General features: G+C 42.2%; 2 protein-coding genes and 2 long non-coding RNA genes across 5 annotated transcripts; all 4 read right to left on the bottom strand.

Moving 5' to 3' along the window:
- Positions 1 to 1,595: 1,595 nt before the first annotated feature.
- Positions 1,596 to 4,132, bottom strand: LOC123476784. Of its 2 annotated transcripts, XR_006651637.1 has the most exons (3): positions 3,366 to 3,871; positions 2,713 to 2,886; positions 1,596 to 2,402 (listed from the first exon to the last, which is right to left on the bottom strand). It is a non-coding gene; the product is annotated as an uncharacterized LOC123476784 (long non-coding RNA). The 2 variants fall into 2 exon arrangements; XR_006651636.1 differs by lacking the exon at positions 1,596 to 2,402 and having other exon boundaries at positions 2,754 to 2,886; positions 3,366 to 4,132.
- A 3,343-nt stretch (positions 4,133 to 7,475) lies between these two features.
- LOC116933056 (5-hydroxytryptamine receptor 1) lies at positions 7,476 to 13,606 on the bottom strand. Its single transcript, XM_045179439.1, is given in 9 exon segments — positions 7,476 to 8,231; positions 8,737 to 8,958; positions 8,960 to 9,553; positions 9,555 to 9,984; positions 10,464 to 10,758; positions 11,646 to 12,123; positions 12,177 to 12,443; positions 12,502 to 12,778; positions 13,505 to 13,606. Coding segments are annotated over 5 exon segments (1,863 nt in total). The 5' UTR covers positions 10,718 to 10,758; positions 11,646 to 12,123; positions 12,177 to 12,443; positions 12,502 to 12,778; positions 13,505 to 13,606; the 3' UTR covers positions 7,476 to 7,868.
- Positions 13,607 to 15,212: 1,606 nt separating this feature from the next.
- Positions 15,213 to 20,983, bottom strand: LOC116933057 (5-hydroxytryptamine receptor 1). The gene is given in 5 exon segments (XM_045179437.1): positions 15,213 to 16,240; positions 16,768 to 17,106; positions 17,108 to 17,798; positions 18,596 to 18,851; positions 20,636 to 20,983. Coding segments are annotated over 4 exon segments (1,842 nt in total). The 5' UTR covers positions 18,838 to 18,851; positions 20,636 to 20,983; the 3' UTR covers positions 15,213 to 15,670.
- LOC123476779 lies at positions 18,061 to 18,589 on the bottom strand. The gene is made up of 2 exons (XR_006651634.1): positions 18,329 to 18,589; positions 18,061 to 18,239 (listed from the first exon to the last, which is right to left on the bottom strand). It is a non-coding gene; the product is annotated as an uncharacterized LOC123476779 (long non-coding RNA).
- Positions 20,984 to 21,357: the final 374 nt, after the last annotated feature.

Here is a 21,357-nt window from a genome sequence, read left to right as displayed (position 1 = left end):
GCGACATATTCAATATGACTGTGGTATTCATATACAAGACGAATTGTTTAAAATATATACGTATACCTCCCCCCTTTGAGTCTATCTATTTGCATACGACGGTAGCGCACTCCTTCGTTTTGTTTTTTTCAAATATATTTAAGCCAACAGCTTCTATACACACGCTCCCGTTTGATGTTTGTGGGCCTCTGTTTATTTTCGCGTTCGTTTCCCGACTGCCTCTCGTCACATCTCGGCTGTCACGCTCTTTGCCCGCGCTACGCACAGCATACTCTCTACCTCTTGCTCCCTATTGTACATCCCCCCTATCGAAATGTCTAAACATCTACGAGTACCAAAAGACCCTATCTTATATATCGATGTATGGTGACAAACAAACTTTAGTCCCATTTCAGAGTTATGATGTTCTGTTTAGAGAGACGAGAGGGGGGGATAGCGTATGCCAAAAGTTTTCTGATTGGACGAGAAAATAAGAAAAAAGAAATGGAAATTGCTTTTGACACCGCGAAAAGAAATCGTTTTTGATCAAACATAAAATCCAGCTTCGGGTTTTATATCAAATACGATTGATCGTATATAGTGATAGATAATCATTTCGTTTTTTGGGGGGGTTTTTTGGCGCGAAAACAAAATGGATAATGAGACAACATCTGCGTATTTCTCGTGCTGCGTAATCGTCCATGTGGATGGGTTCAAACGAATAATTTTGGGTGCGGACAATGACGCGCTTGACACCGGGCCTCTCTTTTTATGGGAGAAATCACAAAGACCTTTATAACTAATGTTGGCCTTTTTCTTTTCCTGTTTCCTAACACACACAAAAAAGAAAGAAAAGGAATCGCGCACCGTTTGATTTTTTTAACCCGTAAAATAATTTGGCGTGCGACCTCGTTCCCTTTAAAAAAAGATGGACGTCGAATGCGACGCTCGTTCATCCAGTCCGTAGATCTATACATTTAATAAATAAATACAGACATGCGACATCGGGATCTATACGGCTTGTTGAGACGACGACCTATTTCATGTAGACATTGGTCTCAAATCATCGATGGATGAAGAGGCAGCTGGCCAAACAATGGCCGATGCCGTACGCATTCGTCGGCGAACAAGAAAACGTGTTTTGCACGCTAGCCACGACGACGTTCGTGTGTGCGACGATAGATGCAATGATTATTACCCGTAGACCTCGTTAGCCATTAAACGATTCACGTTGAAAATGCGCGCACATTGAATGGCAACTAACCGAAATAGATCCATCGCCATGTACTTTTGTATAGACGCACGTGGACGGATGCAACATTTATGACGTGGGCGTCAGTATAGGGAAAAGAATTCGCTAACCTTCAAATAAATGAAAAACGATGATGGAAGCGATTCGCCTTACGTTTAGAAAACGATAACATCAGCGCAATGTTCAAAGAACAAGATCCGGCTGTTGTTTTTCATCTTTGTAGATTTTAATCTAGGCAAAATTAAACTGTTTTGTGAGAGAAAAAAAAAAACAGAACCTCAAAATATTTGAAAGATGGGGCACACAGGGTCACCAATGGAATTCAATTGGCTCTTGAAGAAGAAATAAAAAAAGCGGAACCCACACACGTCTCCGGTTTTAGAATTTTTGTTTTGCTCGGTGTACTAGGATGGGCAAAGAAACTCGTTAGTTTTCTCTTTTGTCAAATATGAAAAAGACAACAACGGGGTGCTGATGCGACGCAGCAAAAAATAGAGGACGCGCGCGCGCGCTCTGTGCCCAGTCTTTTATTATCCACTGGCCGAGAACGGAGCAAATCCAAACAAAAGAAGTTCCTGGGCGCCATTGACTTTCTGAAATGCCGATCCTTTTTTCTCCTTCGTTTATGTCGCAAAGGAACGTTAAACTTGAAGCGCATCGTTTTTTTTGTGTTTTCAAGTGCGTAGATGTGGAGAAAAATTCCGTTGCTTAGCAACGAGAGTGGCAAAAAAAAAAAAAAACGAAATGTGTGCGACGGAATAGAAAAATGTATCACGTACGAAAGGGATAAACAAAAGATGTTGACGAGAGATTGGCTGTCTGATGGAGCTGTCCGTCATCAAACAGCCACGCCCCATTTATTTTTGTGCCAGATAAACTGTCATTTCTTTTTCGACACACAGAGAAAAGAGGTTGAATGTCGTCGATCTGCAAGATGATTTTAAATTTATCTCTTTACTCGAACGCTTCCCAGCTGATGCTTCCCCATTTCCCTACGTCTGTCGTTCCAGTTGTTCCCTAGGCGATAGTGAACAAGAAAGTGGCTTAGGTAATTTATTGTGCGGATGAGATTGTGCGTTTACACGCGCGTTGGTGCGTCCCTATAACGAATATCGAATCAGTCGATTGAAGTCGATGATTGGCTCTCTACGATCCGCAAAGACACAGAGGACTGTTGACAAAGCCAAAAGAAGAACCAAAAGAAAATATGAATTAAAAACTTCAACTGCCAATGAAAGAGTACATGCAAAATATCAGGTGTTGTAAAAGATTAAACGATGAAACGTGTTGCCAGTGAAATAATTGGCTACGTCATCGTATTCATTCAGAAATGCTCGATCAATGAAAATGACTAAGGAAGTGATGATGCAAAATCAGAAAGAACAAACTCAAATGGATGCCCAACGAGTCTTGGCTACATGCGAATAAAGTGACTTGCAACCTAAACCATCTGCGCGTGCCAATCCCCCCGTTAATCTCACCTGTCCTATCGGGCGAAAAAAAAAACAAGTTTGAGAAGAAAAACGATTCGTCTGCTAGTCTATTAATGTCACAGGCAGAGCATCAGCGCCCGCCACCAACGGCCACACCCAAATGGATCCTCAAATGTCATGAAGGCAGCATATTTCTTTGGCGATGGCAGTTTCTTATCCCCCCTGAATTGAAAAAAAAAAAAAATGGGAGAAAAGAATTTGCTTATTCATCCGTTTGCACGGATCTTATCAGTTGAAAACCTCGAGAAAACCAACACGTTTTTTTTTTTACTTCAAGGTGAAAATTTGAGATTTGATTTGGTGAGTCACGTTCGATACCGAACCGTGAACGATAAAAATGGTCAACGTTTTTTTCTTTTGGAAAACATAACAGCCTGCCGTAACGAAAAAGGGCAAAACGAATTGCAGCGCTATTGAACGTTTAGGAAGACTGCGTAAAATATTAGTACTAATAAAAAGGATAAACCGTGGGAAACGAATGAGAAACGGATCTCTTTCACAAGAGACTTTCTTTTTTTTTGGAGGGACATTTTCCAATCAAAAACAAAATTAAGATAAGATTGAAGATGCTACGTTTAGTCTAATCAATATTATCGATTTTATGCATTCACAATGAAAACTCGTTAATAAATGGCCATTACCTGAACAGCAGTTTGGGTTCAACTGGAAGAGAGAAGAGCACATCTGCCATCAATTTGTCTATCTGAATATTTTAAAGGAAGTGCGGCCACCAGGTACGACTTGATCGACCATCCTAACGTTGATTAGAAATCAAGTGTTTGTTTCAAATGACGTCAGACACGCATATTGTGACCCTGCATCTCGGCTTAAGCAAACACGCGATAAACAAGAGATCACTCACACACACCTTTCAAATGCAAGCTGTTGGCCGAGTTAGGACACGTGTAAATCATACAAGTCGTCGCGATTAGTTGTTTACCGACACTCGAAAATGCACTATTCAATTATTAAAGCCACTAGGAAGAAGTTAGAGACGGCACTTGAGCAAGAACGAGACTAGAACAAAAAACTGGACCGAACGTCTTCTTTGTTTGCTAAAGACGAGCGAAATTGCGCCAAATATTTTCATCGCAACGTTGACAATATTTCAAAAATAATTCACACAAAGTTATTTTTTGAAACTGTGCGGCGACGTTGTCGACGAAAAATCTATTTTTAAACAACCTGTCAGTCTGACTTACGGTTTTCTCAGAAAGAACATTTACAATTAAAAAGAAAGGAAACCTTTAGCAAGTAGCCCTCGTTGACACGCACAACAACAACAACAACAACAACATTGCAACCGAAAGAAAATGATGCAAAAAAGGCCACGAAATTACCATCACGTTTAGGGAAAAAGAGAAGCCTTTCAATCATACCACAATTAATCGCCATTTTCTCGCCTAGGGGCTATTTGGATTTTGCCAATCGCCGCCATAGGGAACGAGCGAATGTCACGCTATAAGGCGTGGTGATGTTGAACGAAATCAAAAGTTTTTTTTTTTTTAAAGAAAGAGGCCCAAAAGGTGGGAATTGAAACTGTTTTTGGTGAACAAAATCGATGGCAACAGACAAACAAAAAGAAAACAGCGGGTCGATAAGTTCTTAAAGTGCTGTTTCTCTTTGAATCTCGGGGTACACACATCAAATACCAAAGTGGAATGTGTAAAAGCGGGCATAGCGAAAAGAAGAGTTCAGAACGTGTGAATCATTAATCAAAAGGGACGTGTGTGTAAATGGGGCTCGAGAAACTCAGCGCGCCATAGGCAGTCGATTACCAATAGAGCCTATACACTCACCGTCTACAGGATGCATACATAATCGTTAAATTAATCGTCTTTTTCTTAAATGTACGTTTAAAAAGGTTTTTGCCATAATTATGATGTGTATGAGAAAATCCATTCGTTATCTCTGCTGGATTTCAATGTGTTTTTTTTTTTAAGGCATTCGTGTGTGCAAGACGTCAATAAAGAAAGAAGATAAAATTCCGAAAATGTCTCGCACTCGTCTGACTCTTTTTTTGGGCATGACAGTGTTTTGCCCAGCTGCTAATATGAGCCATTTCTTTTATTTCTTTTCACTTTGATGAGACAGCCATGGCTAAACAAGAAGAATCTAATCAGAGGCAAGAAGAAAGTCGATAAAATATTCCCACAAAATTCAACCGATAAAGAACAAATCGGGTCTACATGTGCAACAGAGATAAAGAAAACTCACCTGCAACAAGATGACAATAGACTCTAGCAGACAGCCCCAAATTTGGGGGGACCGCCTTTTTGGTTTCAGTTCATAGAATACGAAATGCTTTTTAAACTGATTATTCTGATGGCACAGCTGATGGCCATTATCTTCCAGACGAACCTTACATTTTTTAAAAAGCAACAGAAATGTAGATGGGCGTTGCGAATTATTCCATTCCAGACTGCACTCCCTTCTAGTTGGTTATATAATGGCCGACGGAATGTCGTCTGCATTCGAGTTCCCCGTTTCATCGATGGGCCTTTGACTTTGATTGCCGGTTACGAAATTATTTCGTAACTGAAAAGGCCATCAAATCCATAACGAAGCTATGATGGGCAGCTCTTCTTTTTTTAAAACTAAATCCAAACAATGGCGTCTTATAACTTTTGCATATTCTGCAAAACTGTTTGATTATTCAGGCCAGCTGCAGCGACCCAGTCAAACTATCTGAATAAAAGAGTCTCACTTTCGATCGCGTTCTCGTAGACTAAATCTTTTTAAAATACAACCGCACGAAGAAAAAAAAAGTATTTGGCTCGAGTCTGACGTCATCTATCTTGCCATCAACAGCAGCATCTTGCTGAGATGTTGTCAAAAGAGATTAAGAGTCCAGTCTTCATTTGAGATTCACCACTTTTTCTTGATACGCCATAGAGTCAGATTATTAATGGATTTCTTTTTTCATGCTCGTGATCCATTAAGAAAATATCGATCACCACCGCTAGTTTTTGCCGACTAGAAAAAGTGCACGTCTCATTCATCGCAGCGACGATGATGAATGCATTCAAATGCGTGGAATGGCCACTCTCCAGTTACTGACTGACCTGTTTGTTGATTTTACTTTACTCCGTTTGAGGCTATGAATTTTAAATTCTTCTTTTATTTCCATCAGCTTTGGGGGGGAACATCTGGTAGAGTGTCCTCGGTTGCCATGACGACGACCGTCAAATCCAATTTTTCTCATGCACATTCTCATACGCGAGTGGATGTAAAATATACAGAATGGAATTTGGGCGTGGAGATTGGCAACGTATGGAAACTGTCCATCGCAGAAGCTCAACAACATACGGCCGATCGATTGCGGGAAAACACAACAATTTCACCGAATAAAAGAAGCGTCTCATCGGAAAGCGGTTTTTAACATTGTTACCAAAAAAAGGGGCCCGTCCTAATGCAAGAGTCCAGTAGCATTCGCTGTTTGGTGGATTACAAAGCAAATAGATTTGTTCCGAGTAACAACAATACGAGATTAAAAGGCAATCTGTCTAGGCTCTCGTACAAGTGCGTTTAGGCAACAAATTATGTTCCCTTTAATTTGTTTCTGAAAAATTGGGCGTGTCCATATTCCATTGAAGATGGGCTCAAGAGTTGTTCTCCGACGAGGGATCGTTTTGGCAATGATCCAGTCAGCCTCCTTGTTCCGCTTTTTACACACAAAAAAAAAATCTTTGTTCGATATCAAAATGGCCTACATCTTTCTGACGGAAAGCTGTACCTTGTTTTTGTGTGTGCAGACAACAGGCATATAAAAGATTGGATTGTTCAATGTCCAGGCGTATATAAGAGACGAAGCTTCATGGTCGTCTTCACTAATGATGTCCAGTCAGTTGTCACCAGCACCGTCACTGGACCTCCTTCGTCGTTCCACGTCAAACCGACTCCAAAAGGCCAAAAGCCAAAAAGCTCGTTTGCCAGAATTAGACTTTCTCTGTCAACGTGTTTGCATGCATCATCTTTTCTTCGTTCCTTTGTTACATCAATCCATGGGAGGGTTTAGCTGCAAAACAAAAGAAACTGAATTTTAAGCAATGCTTTTTATTTGCTGACCAGCATCTATATCCCTTGAATTCTTCTGTCGTAGAACCAATATGAGGGAAAACCTTTTTCATTAGCTGGTCAATCCTTTTCATTAAGTTTCACATTGATTTTCATTAACAGCCCCCACAGAATAAAAGTGCGTTGTATAACGAGATTAAGCAGAATTTTAATTAATCCTAGACTAACCTCTGGTCTTTCATCCAACCGTCAATTTCTTTACGTTCCGTTGAGAGAAATAGATATTTTGAGAGATGTGCGTAGAACGTGGACCGTGTCTGTCGTCGTCTTCGTTAGAGACATCTTTCTTTTGTTTCCTCATTAAATAATAAGCCCAAACTGCAAAGCTATTTACAGCCAATTCTATTTTTGTACTATCATCAACTAAATTATGTATATGAGTTGATAACACTTGTGCAAAAGATGTAAAACTCGATCACGTACCAGCAGTCAATGTGAATGTTGGAACAGGTGCACCAGTCACACTTTTGGCATTCAACCAAACCTGCCAAAATCTATTTGAATTGAACACATGTCGGTCAACTGTGTCATTTTTCTGTTTACTGGTCTCAAACAAAACCACCAAAACAGTTTCCAGTGCTTTTTGTATACACATTTGGACTAGAAAACTCGAATGTACACAAGGCAAACACATATACGCTTTCCCGCTGTCGTACGGACGAAAGGGTCGATAGTCCAGTGTTGCCATATCGTATATTTTAAAATTTGATCACCAAAAATTGGCAAAATAATTAATAAACAAGTCGAATTGTCACTGGTGGATAAAACGAGAATACGCAACCGTATGGCGTGAAACAACAACAATTAAATCAATCGAAATGTGAATCAGTCACGAGTTGCAGTGCCATCTATCAACAGATCCAAATGTGTCTACGACAAAGTGCGTGTTATATCAACGAGCATCGAAAAACAAAAAGATTCAACATTTACATTAGGGTCAAGAGAGGACAGGTGCCATCCACCATACACTGAGAAAGCATTGGACTAGAAAAGACAAAGGTAAACGAATCGATTATCGATTTACACCATAGGATGACAGGAAATGTTTAGGGACTGTGACGGGATTATTAGAGAAAGGCGGTGGCAGACAACTGGCTGGCGCCACCGGCCAGGGCAAGTGCCGTTTTGTTGGCCTCGTTGCCGTACTGCGATTGATAGAACTCTTCCCTCATGACGCTGTTGAGTGACTTGCATCGCAGACAGAGGATCTCGCGGAAGGGCAGCCGGAAGTCTTTGTTGGTCGTCGCGTAAATGACTGGATTGAGAAAACTGTTGGCGTAGCCGAGCCACAAGAAAAGCGAAGACAACCATCGCGGAATCACAAGAGAGGCCGTTTGGTGGCTCATGAACGGACGGACCAAAGCCAGCACGAAAAACGGGAACCAACACAACGTGAAGGCGCTCATTATAATCCCCAATGTCGTCGACGCCTATCAGAGTTAAAAACACAGAACAAAGAAATCAGTTCAATTATTAACACGTCAGACTAAGAAGATTTAAACTAATGAAATAGCTGGCCGCTAATCGCACAGCATCTAAAATTGACAAACTTAATTCAAAGACAGACACGTACGACAAAGTTATTGAAGCTAAATTGAGCCACACTTGCAACGGCCCCCGACCAGCTGCAAATCGAGTTCGATCTGACCTTTAAAGTCAGCCAACTGCATGTTTTAAAGAAGAGAGTAAACCCAGCCAAAATAGCTCAAACTCACAAACGTTTAAAAAATAAATAAAACTGGACGGCACCCGATTGTTTTCTCTTGCCTCCTTAACTTTTTTTCTTTAAAATGTTCTTTGCCGCTTGTTTAACTGTGCAGCAGCCAATGAAACGCAATCCAATAATTTCTGCTAGTTACCACCAGCATTACCCCAAAGTCTAATTAGGGCAAAGAACATGACGCAATCAACTCGCACGTTTTTATTATTACTGACCTTGCGTTCTTTGTTGAGAGCAAATCGTAATCGGCTTTTACTGCCTCTACGATGCAATTGATTCTCCTGCTGAAGAAGCGGTGGATTAGGTGCAATCAGCTGGACACTGGGTGGCCCCAGAGTCGGTGCATGACTCCCTCGCCCAGCAGGTGCCAACAGCTGTCCGGAAGCTGCCCTTACGGCTGGATTAGCGGCAGCCGTCGACTCTAATCTGTGGCTGTTCCACAGGCTCGTCGTGGTCGTCGACGTGCATTTCGGCCGTACTCGCAGCAGACGACGAATAACGACGCCTCGGGCAGCTCACGCTGCGGGGAATGTCCAGCAACGAGGCGTTGGGTGCGCAGCCTCGTGCCTCGTCTCGTTCTTTAGTTTCGTTTTTTAATGTCGTCATTAGAGAAGCGGATGATGAAGTCGACGACGAAGAAATGCCGTGGTCTAGTGGCCAAGTTGATGGACGATTGCTGTTGTAATGATTGGACGTCCAGTTGTGGTCGCTGCTGTCGATGGACGAATTGCGTCTCTCGCTATGACGACGCACCACAATCAAAGCTGCGCTCTGGCACAGGTTCGATGCGTTAGGATGGACCTGTAGAGACGATTGAACTGGGATCGATTGACTAGTCTTGGATTTCATTTGCTGCTGGCCTGTCTTTTGTTTCGGGCAGCTGTTGGTCCGTGTCATCAGCAAATGGCTTTGGGCTTTTTTCTCTTCGTCCACGATCCGTTTGGCGGCCTGGAATATCTGGTAGTAGACGGCGGCCATGACGGCCAACGGGATGTAAAACGACCCCAACGTGGCGTAGATTTGGTAGCCGAACTTCTTGGCACACTTGGCATTGCAAATCTTGGCCAGCATTGAATGAATCTTCTTCAATCGGCTGAGGATGGCTGTTGTTGGTGGAGACGGGCCCGTGTTCATTGCCCAGGACGAGTAATGGAGGCAACGAAATGCAAGCCGATGAGATCCAGACGAGGGCGACGCAGGAGATCATTCGGGCCGGTGTCCGTTTCACGCCGTAATCCAACGGTCGAGTGATGGCCCAATAACGATCGACGCTGATCATACACAAGTTCAAAATAGACGCCGTGCACGAGAGGACGTCAAAGGCGACCCAAGTGTCGCAGGCCGTCGCTCCGAATGGCCAAGTGCCCAGCACTTCGTAGACCAAGGCCATGGGCATCACCAAAAGAGCCACGCAGAGGTCCGAAACGGCCAACGACACTAACAGGTAATTGCAAGGACGACGTCTGTAAAAAATTTTCAGAAAGGAGATTGTGAAATTGTGTTTCAAATCAAGAATGGAGAGAGTGAAATGTTCGCAGACACTGCACACACTTAATCCCTAATTAGATGACCCTTCAGCGTCTACTTGACAAGTGAAATTACAAAATGGAACAAAGTCTGTGTCACAGCAACACGCCTTCGTTGCATGTGGATGATCGCGATTCTTGGTCCTCCCCCTTTTCCAATTAGACGTGAAGATCCACGACTAACAAGAAGAATTCGAGAATAAAGAAAACACAGCGGCCCGAAAAGAAAACGACATTGATCTCTTGTGTTCATTCACGCGAGCCAAAGTACAAAACGGGCAGTTGCACAGAGAAGCTATTTTTACGACGGGCAGCTTCTTCTTTTTTGTCGGACATGTGAAAGAGAAGCCAAACTAAAAAAGAAGAAGCACTTTTTCCCCTCTCCAAAGAAAAGCAAGTAAACAGTGGCAACTTACAGACGACGGACTAGGCAGACGGCGATGCAGACGAGAACGTTGCCGACGACTGTGCCGACGATAATGGCCAGCAGGGCGGCGCTGATGAGCACAGTTTCAATTAAACTGTAATTCATGGCTGCTGTGCTTGTTGTCGTCGAAGTTTCACGTTGAATCGTAAATGTTTGATTGATGATTGCATCGGCATAGTGCTGTTCAGTCACGAACCGCGACGAATGTTTTAAATCGTTCCATTCCAACACGTCCACTTCCATCGGATGGACGTCGCGGCCTCTCTTTGTTTCAGTTAAAAATCCTGTGCCAACAACGAATGAATTATTATTGGGCCGTAATTTCGCTTTCTCCGTAAAAACCAGATACTCGGATTTAAAAAGTTTTGATTAGAGAATAAATTGGGTTCTTTTCTGCCACTCGTTTCTTTATTGAAGACGTAACCTGTGAGGTATATCGATTCTTTCGGCTAAATCTTTTGTCAATTGCACTAACGACGTACTTCTCGACTGTACGAAGAAAACCAATCAACCTCCCAACATGTGTGCGTGTGTGCGTAGGAAAGATAATAGTGCCCCATATAGCCGCGCTGATTGGTTCTTTTGAACCGACTACCACAGGCGCAATTCCAACATCATTCCGCCATAAATTGGACTTTTTATTCTTTCCTTTTTACTGATCCTTTAGTTCGCTATGATGAACAAGTCTTCCCTTGTCCGTATTCGAGCAGCAAGTGTTGGTGCAACTTCGCATTCAATATGTCGACAACAGTCGGAGCGATAAGGTAAACGGAATCGAGTCCAAAGGTGACACCTGTGGCCACGTTTTTTCAATCTCTTCGCGCGCCAAAAGGGAATTCCGCAGACGGTGTGAAAAATAAAAGTGAATTCAACGATATTTCTAATTTATGGCGGTTAAATGTCAATGACAACACAAAGTAAGGCCGTTTCGGGAATCGATCTTTGCCCCCTCTCACCTCTTTGGGGGACCTTTCATGTCCGTTTTGTTGATTGTCTGCCACCCTCCATCCCTCCACCGAAACAAAAAAAACTTGGTCTAAAAGGAAATGCAGACTGAATAGCCAATATAGGATAGAGAAGGTTAGTCCGTGTTGGAAAAGATGGGTACGAAATATAATTATGGACAATGATGTAACCCAATAAAAAGAATAGTAAAATAAAAATGAATTACCTTGCCATTGATTCAATCAACTCGATGCCGCTGAGATTGCGTCCTCTCCTTTTTTCTCCCACATTCTCCGAGATCAAACGCACTTTATCCGAATCCAAAGTGCCAATCACGCGACTTTTATTTTTCAAGTCCAAAAGCTGAAGGGGAAAATCATCAAATAAAAATTCTTTTATGTTTTTGGTGACAACAAACGTGATGAACGCCAGTATAGAAGAAACGCTACCGATGCCTGAGGAGGTACGGCGTCGACTGAGTGGTTTTTTTCTTTTCTTCACCCAAAAGTACGAGCCACACGCGAACGGTTTTCACGCGCGCCTGCGCTGCCATTGAGAAAACGCCCAAGACGCGTGCGCTTCTCAATTTGCGCACGGCCGCATTTCTGTTCGCGATAAATTATCGTTCCGTGCATCAAAGTTATGATAGAATTTGCCTTCGATATAGTCCCCTCCAGTGTGTGACGGCTAATGTTCGCAAACGTCTATTGGAAAACGAGTAATACCATTAAATGGTTAGTAGTTATTATAATTTTACCGTGGTGTTTCATATGCGTCTGACTTTTATCGACTTGTCAGAAAGCCATCAGCAATGATCGTCTACAACTGGATGTGCTTTTTTTATAAGCCCGGCTTATAAAGAAGAGAGAGAGAGAGAGAATCGAAAAGAAACCCAATGTTGGTCCCAATCTGTAAAGGGAAAAGCTTCGTCTCTTTTTTTTGGGCGGGGGCCTCGTAGTTTCTTAAAGAAAAGGGTTACGTGGGTCTCGTTCAACTAGTCCGTACAAGCAAATTTCAATCCATCCTGTTAAAATAAAAGTTCTTTAATACCAAGGACAATTTCAAAGGAAAAATCAAAATACCTGATTGATTTGAATGACTTAAACAAGAAGTCGTTTCATCAACGCGCGAAGACGTGCGCCGTTTTTGGTAAATCTCCAGCGTTTTTCTTTTATAGTTTGGCCAGGTTTTTCTTATCCAGCAGTCTCGGTAGCTCTATATCGGGTGTGTTTTATCGATTACACACACACACACACACACCAGTATAGTTTCGTGTGTGTAGATAGGCAATGATGGAATATCAAGTTGCTGACGCAAAAGCTCATTTTTCTCTTTTGTTCTGCAACTCGGCGGCAATACCTTGGGATTTATCAAAAAATAAAAATAAATAATGAGGTGACACGTGAAACATTATATCAGCTGGGCGCCCATCATCAACTCTGAACGTCGAAGGTAGAAAAACATTGAAAACACAAAAATGGCAATTGTTTTTTGGGGGGTGGCGCAATCAATCGACCTGATTTTTTGATAAATGAAAACCTGCCATTGTTGGCAATGCCAAAACAATGGGAAACTATTAAACAGCAGGGGGAATAAATTTTTCAATTCCCCCTTTTTTTTTTCAACGTTGGCTTGGTATAACATTGAAAAGTAAAAATCCAAGGAGAATTCCTTTTGTCTCTCGATCAGTTCGAAAGAAATTTGGACGAGAATGAGCAAATGTAGTGAATTCTAATTTTGCCTAGCGTATAAACGCGTATGCAAATGGTTTGTTACGCTGCAATGAAAACGGAAATTATCGACGTCAACTGTTTTTTTCAATTCAAGTCACATCAACCCATCGTCACACGCGTCAAAAAGTTGGATGACTCAGCAAATGTCCACATAATGATGAGACTCTTGGATATTTACATGCAATTCTACAACAGATAAATATGTAAAAACAGGTGTGACGCCCTATACCTTTTCTTCTTTCAAAAGAGAAACGTTGTTTTTCAAGATATCGCATTTCTAAATCCCCACGTATAAATCTCGCCACGTTTTCAGCTTCCCACCAGGTGCATTAGACCCTCTACTTGGATATACCTGAGATATATTTCAGGCTCATGTCGTAGGTATAAAAAACAGTTGAAAACGGCCACTCTGGGGGCTAGACAACAAGAGAAAATGTTTGACGACCTTCGAACAAAAATCCATGGGTACCACAACAGCTTCCACATTCCCACCATTTTGCCTTTGACATTGAAGGTTGCCAAACTAAAATATTTATTTATTATTTTTTCATTTTTGTGGCAGGGATAAAATATACCCGTTTGGAAGATTGAAATTCGATGGCTTTAGTAAATTTGTTTTTGTTTTGCTTTAGATCTTACAGCCGCCAGTTTTTATTATTTTACGAAAAAAAAGCAATTTTTTCCACAAACAAATTTGGTCATGGAAAATAAATGTGATCTATGCGACATTGATACAAACCTGGGAACACGTCAAATACATTTCACGTGTACCACACAAAATGCGATAGTTTAAGACTCTCGTGTTCCCGAGGACTCCACGCTTTGAGCAGTGCATTTGCATACACAAACCTTTGATGCTTTCAATCTTGTTGATGGGACGGAAGCCACTATACCATATTAAAGCCAGCATTTTTCCCTTTGCGGTGTGTCGTTTTGAGTTTTGGATAATATCAAACAGATGTGCCGTCGTGTGCGTTATTTATCTGTTGTGTACTACACACACGTCGTTATGTTTTCGTTATTAAGCAGACGACAAAACGCTCTCGGATTACTTGTTTATGGGACACTACATTTCAAGAATTTGATTGAATTTTAAAAAGTAACATGCATAGATTTTTCATTGGTCTTCTTTTTACACTCCACTTAAACAAAATATATAGACACGAAAACAGCACAATTACTCATAAGTGACTATAATTTTATGACAATGTTGATTAGGAAGTTAGGATGCTATTACATAATAACATCTGGCAACACACTAGTCCTCGATCCATGGCGATGAAGATCCAATGGCTGTTGTATATATATCCGAGCTATTCCTGATTGTTTGCTCCGTTGCTCCGGCACAAGCACGAGTTTGATACCTCTATTATTTGTTATAGCTGAGAAGCTTGTTGCTATGCATCGAGCATTGCTACACAGGTGCCTCTCGACTTCCATTGCCTATAAATATATGTTTTTCCCCCGGTACCTTTATTGAGTTCAACGTAGTATGGATACGAGAGGGTTATACTTTGTTATCAATCTGAACCATTCCAATCTGTTTACCGTACGTCTGAAATGCTCTTGGAAATAAATAGGAGGCGCTGTCAACATGGGATTTTCTTGTTTCAGTAGTTTAAGCTGCTTGCTTGTAAGTTCCATCATGACCTAATAGTATAATAAACGCCAACAAACACACAGCTCCAAAGCTGTACACCAGGACTGAACGTTATACTGCCACACAACTTGATTGATAAGCCTGTTGCTTGCATGCTTATGGGTTTTATGCATAAATAGATGAATCTAGGGGTTTTGTGTGCTATGCTAAAAGGATCTTGCAGCTGGGTCTGCCTACTAACGACGTACGAAAAAGTACTACAGCAAGTCGGATATCCTCTTATATGTACTGATCTGTGATTGCCAATAACTTGATAATGAACTTGTACAGTCACAAGGGCTTAGGACTGACTTTGTTTACCCATTGATTTGCTGAGCCTGTTTTTCTAATCCTCCGTATCACACATATCCGTAACAACGTATTGAAATGTTTCATAGCCTTCAAAAGGGAAACACGTACATTTCTTTCGACAAGATTTGTATTCAATCGAGAAATATGGCCGACTAGAACTGTTTCAAATACAACGCTCTCTCTCTATATATATATATATTTAAATTTAATGACATTCAAGAAATAGATATGTTGCGATGAAATAAACCAATCTGTCACGAATAAATGTTTACAGGTTCCACAATGAGACAGAAAGGCGTGAAACAAAATTACAGAATACAATTTACATCGAACCTCACGTTTCTGTGATAGTGTTTAATATTAGCACGGTATGAATATCGTATCAGTCTAGCGTGACATAATCACGAAATAGAATTTGTTTGTTTTCTTCAATCAACAAAATGAAAAGCCAATCAAGAAGTGGTCATCAATCGCACGTTACGTGCAGAAACAGTTCACACCACACGACAAACGCAAAGGAATGACGAAAATAAAAATCGAGTTGACTGGAAAAAATGGCTGGTTCATTCAGAGGAAGGCGGTTGCCGATGACGAACTTTCCCGATGGCCAGCGGTCATCAGTCCGTAATCTGTTGCGTCATCCTCTTCCGTTGCGGCATTGCCTATTTTCCGATTATTCTGTTCCATGCCAACCGATTCGGTGGAGCATCGACGACGTCGGCGACGATTTCCTGACACTTTCGGATGCGAAGTCGACGACGAAGATGACGGAGACGATGCCTGATGGCCAGCCATCAATCCCGATTTGTTATTGTTGGCCGTCGTGTCCATCGGTTGTTGGTTGTTGCCGTACTGCGACTGATAGAACTCTTCCCTCATGACGCTGTTGAGTGACTTGCATCGCAGACAGAGGATCTCGCGGAAGGGCAGCCGGAAGTCTTTGTTGGTCGTCGCGTAAATGACTGGATTGAGAAAACTGTTGGCGTAGCCGAGCCACAAGAAAAGCGAAGACAACCATCGCGGAATCACAAGAGAGGCCGTTTGGTGGCTCATGAACGGACGGACCAAAGCCAGCACGAAAAACGGGAACCAACACAACGTGAAGGCGCTCATTATAATCCCCAATGTCGTCGACGCCTGTCGGTATAATAAAAAAGCAAATTCAATTAGGTCTTTACTCCGCCTGAAACTCAGTTTCCAGAGTCACATGAACTTTGAACAAAAATGAAAATTCGCCCTTTGGCGAATGATCAAAGAAATTGTAGAGATGAAGACAAGAGTTGTGTGCATCATAATTACGCCCACAGCCAGAGCAGTGCCTCCAATCGACTCAAATTGCATTGTTATAGAGAGAGAAAAGCCCCAAAGGGCGGATCACGCCGGGGCGGCTCAATCTAAATAAGAAGCTCTTTAGTTTGCGGCGTTCCCGCTAGCGCCACTACCAAACTTTTGGCACACACCCACAAAAAAAAAAGGAATTTCTCTCATCACTTTATCCTTTTACGCCCGCTGGAAAATAAATGGCCTCTTTTGCTTCCCCCAAGCATCAAATCCATTCAAATTTTTAGCTGAAATTGACGTTTTCCATTGAACATCAGTTACAAAGTGGATAATATTTAACTTTAATCGTATCCCGTTTGCGAGGAATTTAATAAATTATTTACCTTGCGTTCTTTGTTGAGGGCGAAACGTAAACGAACTCGACTTCCCCGACGATGAGTCAACTGATTGCTGCGACGTCGTTTAGACGGTGGCCGCTGGCCTTCGGTTCGGTTGATTGTCGTGCCCGTTGATTTCAGAGCAATGTCCACCGTCGACGACATTGTTGTATTGTTCGTCTGCTCTTGTGGCTTACTGGCTGTGTCTGGCCAGGTGACTGGATGGCCACCGTTGCTGTCCTTGCTCCACATTTCATTGTTGGTTAGGGCTTGATCTGTGGCTGGAGGATTGTCCCGTCTGTTTGACGTTTGCAGTTGTTGATCGCTATGACGACGCACAACGATCCAGGGCAGCATTGTCACACACGCTCGTTGGGTACGGATGGACCAGTAGAGACGACTGTACTGGATTCATCACTTTCGATTTGCATTTTTCCTGGCCAGATTTCGGGCAGCTGTTGGTCCGTGTCATCAGCAAATGACTTTGGGCTTTTTTCTCTTCGTCCACGATCCGTTTGGCGGCCTGGAATATCTGGTAGTAGACGGCGGCCATGACGGCCAACGGGATGTAAAACGACCCCAACGTGGCGTAGATTTGGTAGCCGAATTCTTGGCACACTTGGCATTGCAAATCTTGGCCAGCATTGAATGAATCTTCTTCAATCGGCTGATGATGGCTGTTGTTGGTGGAGACGGGCCCGTGTTCATTGCCCAGGACGAGTAATGGAGGCAACGAAATGCAAGCCGATGAGATCCAGACGAGGGCGACGCAGGAGATCATTCGGGCCGGTGTCCGTTTCACGCCGTAATCCAACGGTCGAGTGATGGCCCAATAACGATCGACGCTGATCATACACAAGTTCAAAATAGACGCCGTGCACGAGAGGACGTCAAAGGCGACCCAAGTGTCGCAGGCCGTCGCTCCGAATGGCCAAGTGCCCAGCACTTCGTAGACCAAGGCCATGGGCATCACCAAAAGAGCCACGCAAAGGTCCGAAACGGCCAACGACACTAGCAGGTAATTGCAAGGACGACGTCTATAAATGTTAGAATAATCGGAGATTAGGAATGTTTGTTGGAATAAACCTAGACATGAAAACTTGCTAACGAACGGAGAAACATAACGAACGAGTTTCGCATTCATGGAAATATGAGTTTGACGGTGTAACTTGTGTTCCAAAAGCTGCACGACGCCTGCAATCCAAACTCGTGGGATTCAAGTTTCCTTAAAACTTAAAAATTAGCGAGGCGGAATTACACAATGTCAACTTTCTAATGGCCGTGACTTTTGTCGTCTGCAAACGCCATGGCAAAACTCGTCAAAATTAAACCATAGCCACCTGTTTAATAATGTAATCGACCAACAGCTCGAAGCTAAAAGTAACAGTTTATGTAGATACAATAAGAAAGCGACTGAAATTAATCTTGACACGTTCATTCCGAATACCTTGATGCGTCATTAAATGAGCATTTGAGAGCTAAATAAAAACGCAACAGCCGTCCAGGGTGGAGAAAAGAAGGAAAATGTCAACAACAGTCAACGTGTTTACGCCATAATTATGTTTACCTATTTAAAGCAGTACACCAACATTTATGATGGCTATTCTTGAACGCAAAACGTGTTCTTTGTCTGGACAACTATAAATTAACAGGCCCGAGTGCTGCCTTTTGGGCCCATGCCTAAAGGCAAGCTGGAATTTCACGTGTAGTACAGCCCATAAACACGATGGCTATATTCAGGCAGTTTATGTTTTTATTCGTTTTTCGTTTTTCTCGTTTACCCAATGGCCGGACGGATGTATACACAAGGCTGGAATAAAATGTCTATACTTACAACCGTCGGACTAGGCAAACGGCGATGCAGACGAGAACATTGCCGACGACGGTGCCGACGATAATGGCCAGCAGGGCGGCGCTGATGAGCACAGTTTCCATTAAACTGTAATTCATGGCCGTGGGGGTGGCGAATCCAGCGGTTCGTCCATCGTCTGACGAGCTGCTGTAGTAAGACGTTTGATTATTAATAGTGTCACCGATCGTCATGAGATGAACGTTCCATTGGCCAGCAGAATCCATCGATGTTGCTGTACCTGTCGGGCACAACAAAAACTCTGTTGAATTATTCGTATGTATCGTGTGTGATGATTATTCTTTAGGCTGTCAACGTGGTAATGGAATTTTGGATGGCCCTTGTTTTGAAGCCAACGAACAATTCCACTCGTACAATGAAGGCTTTGTTTTTGGTTAACCAATGTCAATTGACATAGTGACTCGAGTGTACGATGGACGGTTTCCTTTTGATGACAGGACGATCTAATCAAATTTTCAACTTTGTTGCACATGCACGTAAGAAAAAGTCCTTTTGAATTTTCATTAAACATTCAGCTGTTTTTTGGGAATTGCGTGCGTCTTCACATGTTTGAACGAGCGATATGTTTTCGCCAAAAATAGTTGACATTTTGAAAAGGAAAAAGTGGAGAAGAAATTGTTTGATATGGTGTGACAGCCAGTCCGTTAGTGGCACCTCAACGTCAGTAACTAACGAAAAATTCGCAGAAATCCACCAGTTTCGAACTTGACAAGTGGACGGGGAGCAAGAAAAGTTTACTAGTTTTTGAACGAATATGTGCACGGGAGAGTAACAAGAGACGACAGACGCACATTAGGAGCAACACGACGTGAGAGCAAACAGAGTGAGGGAAAACAACACGAACCCATTTTGTCCATTAGAGAAAGAGAAGACGACGACAAGAGCGTATAGAGGTGAGTTAAATCGTAATGCTGATCACGATTTCTAGAAGAATATTTTAGACTAATGTCAGGGAAATTAATTTGTCATTAATCGGCTCCTTCCGGCGCAATCATCAGAATGGATTTCCGTGTTACATTGACTCGTTCAAACTAGTTGTTACAAAAAAAAAAACACCCACAATGTTGAAGGTCGCATTTCGTGACTTGTAATCAACAACCGACTCCCGACCAACACTAACGACAAAAGACGGTTGCTATGGCAACAGCTTGACGAACGTTAATTAAAATCCGTACATGGAGACGGTCACGTTCGAAAAAAAAAATATTGAACGTGATTTTTCTGCTCGTCATTGCAAGTTGAACACAACAAAAAAGAGCGGCAGCTGAATTGGATTGCCACCTCAAAGCGTCAACTTTTTATTTTCCGTCCCCCGGAAAAAAAATTTTGATCTGTTGTTTTTCTATCTTTTAAAGAATCCCGACGTTCATTTCCTGTATGTCTAAAAGCCTCGACTTTTGCCGCTAGATAATATCAGATCCCTATAAATAAAAGGCCGGGCAGACCGTTTTCATTAAAATAAGACAACAAACACCGACGCACGATTTTATTCTTCTAAATAATCCCACTGAGACTAGCAGGAAAGCCTACGAGAAAGAAGGTACCGCGTGACAGTGTTGCAGGTGCAGCAACAAACAGGAAAAGAAATTCAAATTCGGGCTATTTTTTTAAAAAACAAAAGGTGTGCGCTTCTTTTCACAGCCCGGCCGTAAATGCTGAATATATGGCAGGATGAAAGAGAGATATTTTTGATGATATGCCATTTTGTGTTTCTTTTTGACGCCGCGGCTCTTTCCCAACGTCATTACTTTGCACAAAAATAATCCTAGATTTTTTCGTTTTTGTTTTATTATAGTCGCCCCTTTTTTAAAATTTTCTGCTAAAATGTTGTCCCTTGAAACTCGTCTGTATCTATTTGATGGCCAATTGGCCGTTTTTTTTATTCTTTATCGGTGACCAAAAACGAAGAAAAAAGCAGCGGCAGGTCAAAGAGACGGTTGTTGTTTTTTTAAGACAAAAAAAGGGGAAAACTGTATGGTCTAAGAGACAGGACGGAGCCTATACCTGATGCGAATATCAATGAGGTGGTTGTTGTTGTTGTTGTTGTGTGTCGACAAGTCTGGTGAGTTGTAGAGTCGGTAACGGCGACTCGTGAGTCGGCCTTGACGACTCAAAGTTCTGAGCGATCCGTCACAACACATCGTCTCTTTCGAGTAGTCCATCATATCTCAACAATCTCCCCCTTTTTTTGAAATCACCATCGATAGATTTCCATCCATCACTAAGCAATCGGTTTGCGAATCACCCAAAGGTACTAGTTTCTCGATTCATTTGCGATTGTCGTGGTTGATTAGACTGGCACAATCTGCTCGCTGCGTGTCGATTGCGAGTTGAACGTCGACTGACGAGGCAAACGTTCTTGCAAGTTGATGTTATACAGCAGCGCCATTGGATGGCGCCTGCGCTCAAACATCTGTCGGTTTCCGTGGCGGAAGAAAGAGAAACACATTTCACTTTTAAACTCACTGGAAATCTGGAAATAATTTTGTCGCGTTGTACATTCGAAATGTAATTTTTGCGAGTTGAAAACAAAGTTTCACGTTTTTAAATCTTGATGTACACGATATTTCCATCTTGTTAACAAACACCTTTGGCGTAATGCCAATTTTCAAATTCAAAGGTGAAAAATGTCGTTATATCTAATCGTTTATTGATCAATCTATGCGAAATTGAGGCTTTAGCTCTCATTGTCTCCTGATTGCGTAGTAATCTGTACAAAGTAAACA

This window comes from Daphnia magna, linkage group LG10 (genome assembly GCF_020631705.1).
Source record: "Daphnia magna isolate NIES linkage group LG10, ASM2063170v1.1, whole genome shotgun sequence".
NCBI classification, from domain to species: domain Eukaryota; kingdom Metazoa; phylum Arthropoda; class Branchiopoda; order Diplostraca; family Daphniidae; genus Daphnia; species Daphnia magna.
This window is presented reverse-complemented; position numbering and strand designations above follow the sequence as displayed.